General features: G+C 53.2%; 1 protein-coding gene across 6 annotated transcripts in view; it reads left to right on the top strand.

Moving 5' to 3' along the window:
* Ikzf4 (IKAROS family zinc finger 4) overlaps window positions 1-2,212 on the top strand; it is a 36,546-nt gene that overhangs the window by 24,522 nt on the left and 9,812 nt on the right. The window contains exons 3-4 of one of the 6 annotated variants that reach the window (XM_031349031.1): window positions 159-178; window positions 2,019-2,112. The exons of 1 other annotated variant lie outside the window; for it this stretch is intronic. In XM_031349031.1, coding sequence (XP_031204891.1) covers window positions 159-178; window positions 2,019-2,112 — 114 coding nt within the window. Of the gene's footprint in view, window positions 1-6; window positions 309-2,018; window positions 2,113-2,212 lie in introns of those variants that run through there. 4 more of the 6 variants (XM_031349030.1, XM_031349029.1, XM_031349033.1 and 1 more) reach the window with 4 other exon arrangements.

The raw sequence follows: 2,212 nt of genomic DNA, 5'->3' as shown, positions 1-2,212 counted from the left end.
ACACACACACACACACACACACACACACACACACACACACGAAGCTCCTTAGCACATACACCCTGGGCTGAGCAGTTCTGCCGGCTGCAGCCGTGGGCCCCTGCTCACCGTGTGGCTGCCACTGCCTGCGAAATGACGGCGGTTCCCCTCACTTCCAGGAATCCACGCTTCCTGGAAGGTGAGTGGCTGGGCTCACCCCTGCCTGCCACCGAGACGCAGACATGCACACACCACCCGCACTCCCTTGCCGTTTCCAAGGCGGCGGCCGCGTTCGCACCCCAGGGTCTCACCGGCAAGGGAAGGATAATGTAAGTTCAGGCAGAAGGCGGCTAGCGGAGGGGGGAAGGGGGGTGATGGGGCTAGGGAGCCAATTCAGTAACAACTCCCAAGCCTGAGGAGAGGGAGAGGATGGGGGTTGTGTGTGTAGCGGGGGAGGGGGCGTTCCTCCTTACACTTGGGGAGGATGGGAAAGGGTGCTTGGTGTTGCTAAGCGAAGACGGTGACTTGGACAGTGGGAGCTTGTGGTGACATCTTGATTAGGCCTTGGGGACAGAGGTAGAGCAGCCAGGGGTGGAATGCCGAAACAGACCTGGGTGGGAATGGATAGTAGAAAGACCTGAGATAGGAAGAAGAGCTTTGACAGCAGATGCTTCAGCCTGGAGCCGACATGTGAGGGGCCTCAGCCTCCTGCCCACAATAGAGCCTGAGATGGCAGTCTTTCTTTGCTCATGCACTCACTGGTCCCTGATAGCAGGCTAGCATCCTGCCACCTGGAGCCCATGGTCAAGAAGAGAAAGCTGGAGAAAGAGATCCCTTGCAGAGAAGTGCAGAGCTCCAGGCTGTTCCCCAGGGCAACCACACAAGGGATCCCGGACAGGGTGTGAGACCGCTCAGCTTAGCGTGACTGTCCCCATCCCTTCCTCTCTCTTTCTGCCCTTTCTCCACCTCCTAGTCGCTTTGCTGTGGACCTCACGATTTAGCTTTGCTCTCTGGAGGTTCAGCCAATCTACGACAGCTTTGACCAAGAAAATGTCCCTGATACCTGAGATCACCCTTAATTCTTGGCTTTGACAGTCTGAGATTTCTTGGAAGTCCCAGACATTTGAAATTCCCTCACTGGGGTTTCTGCAGTTGAGAGGGGAAACTGATGAGTTTCCCAAATCTGACTTTTGTCCCCATCAGCCTCAGGCTAGAAGTCTAAGTCCCTGGAGCCCCACAAAGACCCTCTGGCCTTTGACACAGATTCCTTCTTAGATTTTAGTGCCACGAAAGTAGACTCGAGTGTGTTTTCCCTCTTGCCTTTATCCTAAGGGATGACAGCAGCATCAGAGCCTCTGGAGTTACTGGTGCACCTCGAGGCTCCTGCTTTCTCTTCTGTTTCCAGCCCCTCATTGGGAGAGCCGCAAAGAATGCTTTCCCTCAGTGTCCCTGAGCATCCCTTTAAGAGTAAAGCTAGACCCTAGTCTTAGAGGAAGCCTCAGCTCCAGGAGTCTAGATGAGATATGGATTTCCAAGAAGCTCACTCATTTTAGGATCGGCAGGTCCTCTCTCACTAATACTGGGTGATTGGGAGTCGATCAGCACTAACCTTCGAAAGGAATAAGAAGCTGGGTGTGGTGCACACACGCAATCCCAGGACTCCAAAGGCTGAGGCAGGAGGATTGTGAGCGTACCTAGCCTTTTTCAGCCTATCTAGCCTTTGAACCTCAGTAAACTCAGTTGAAAGGGCACGTGTTAAAACTAGACCTGAATCTACAAGTCTTAATGGTCCTGAGCCGCTCACATCATGGTTTGTGTCTGGTGCTGACTTAAGGCAACTTCTTAAGGAAACTGCTCACTTAAGGAGCCTGGGGCAGGGGGGCGGGGATCAGATTCAAGCCATCAGGCTTTTCCTATAGATGGTGAGCAGGGTTCCTCAGGCTTCCAAGGGATAGAACGGGGAGCGGGACTCGAGGAGAGGTTGTGATGGGAAATGGTCCCAAAGTCCTGAGTGGTTCTTTTCTTCCCACTGACCAAAGCTGGAGAGGGAGCTCTCAGGAGGGTGTGCTCCGGATTTCTTGCCTCAGGCCCAGGACTCCAACCATTTTATAATGGAATCTTTATTTTGTGAAAGTAAGTATGTGCATAGCTGGGAAACTGGGTAAAATACTAACCGAGGTGAACTTTAGGGATGGATTTAGGCTCTCTCCCTCTCTCTCTCTCTCTCTCTCTC

This window comes from Mastomys coucha, unplaced genomic scaffold (assembly GCF_008632895.1).
Source record: "Mastomys coucha isolate ucsf_1 unplaced genomic scaffold, UCSF_Mcou_1 pScaffold4, whole genome shotgun sequence".
Classification (NCBI taxonomy): Eukaryota; Metazoa; Chordata; class Mammalia; order Rodentia; family Muridae; genus Mastomys; species Mastomys coucha.
The sequence above is the reverse complement of the archived record's forward strand: the minus strand, read 5'-3'. Positions and strand labels throughout refer to the sequence as shown.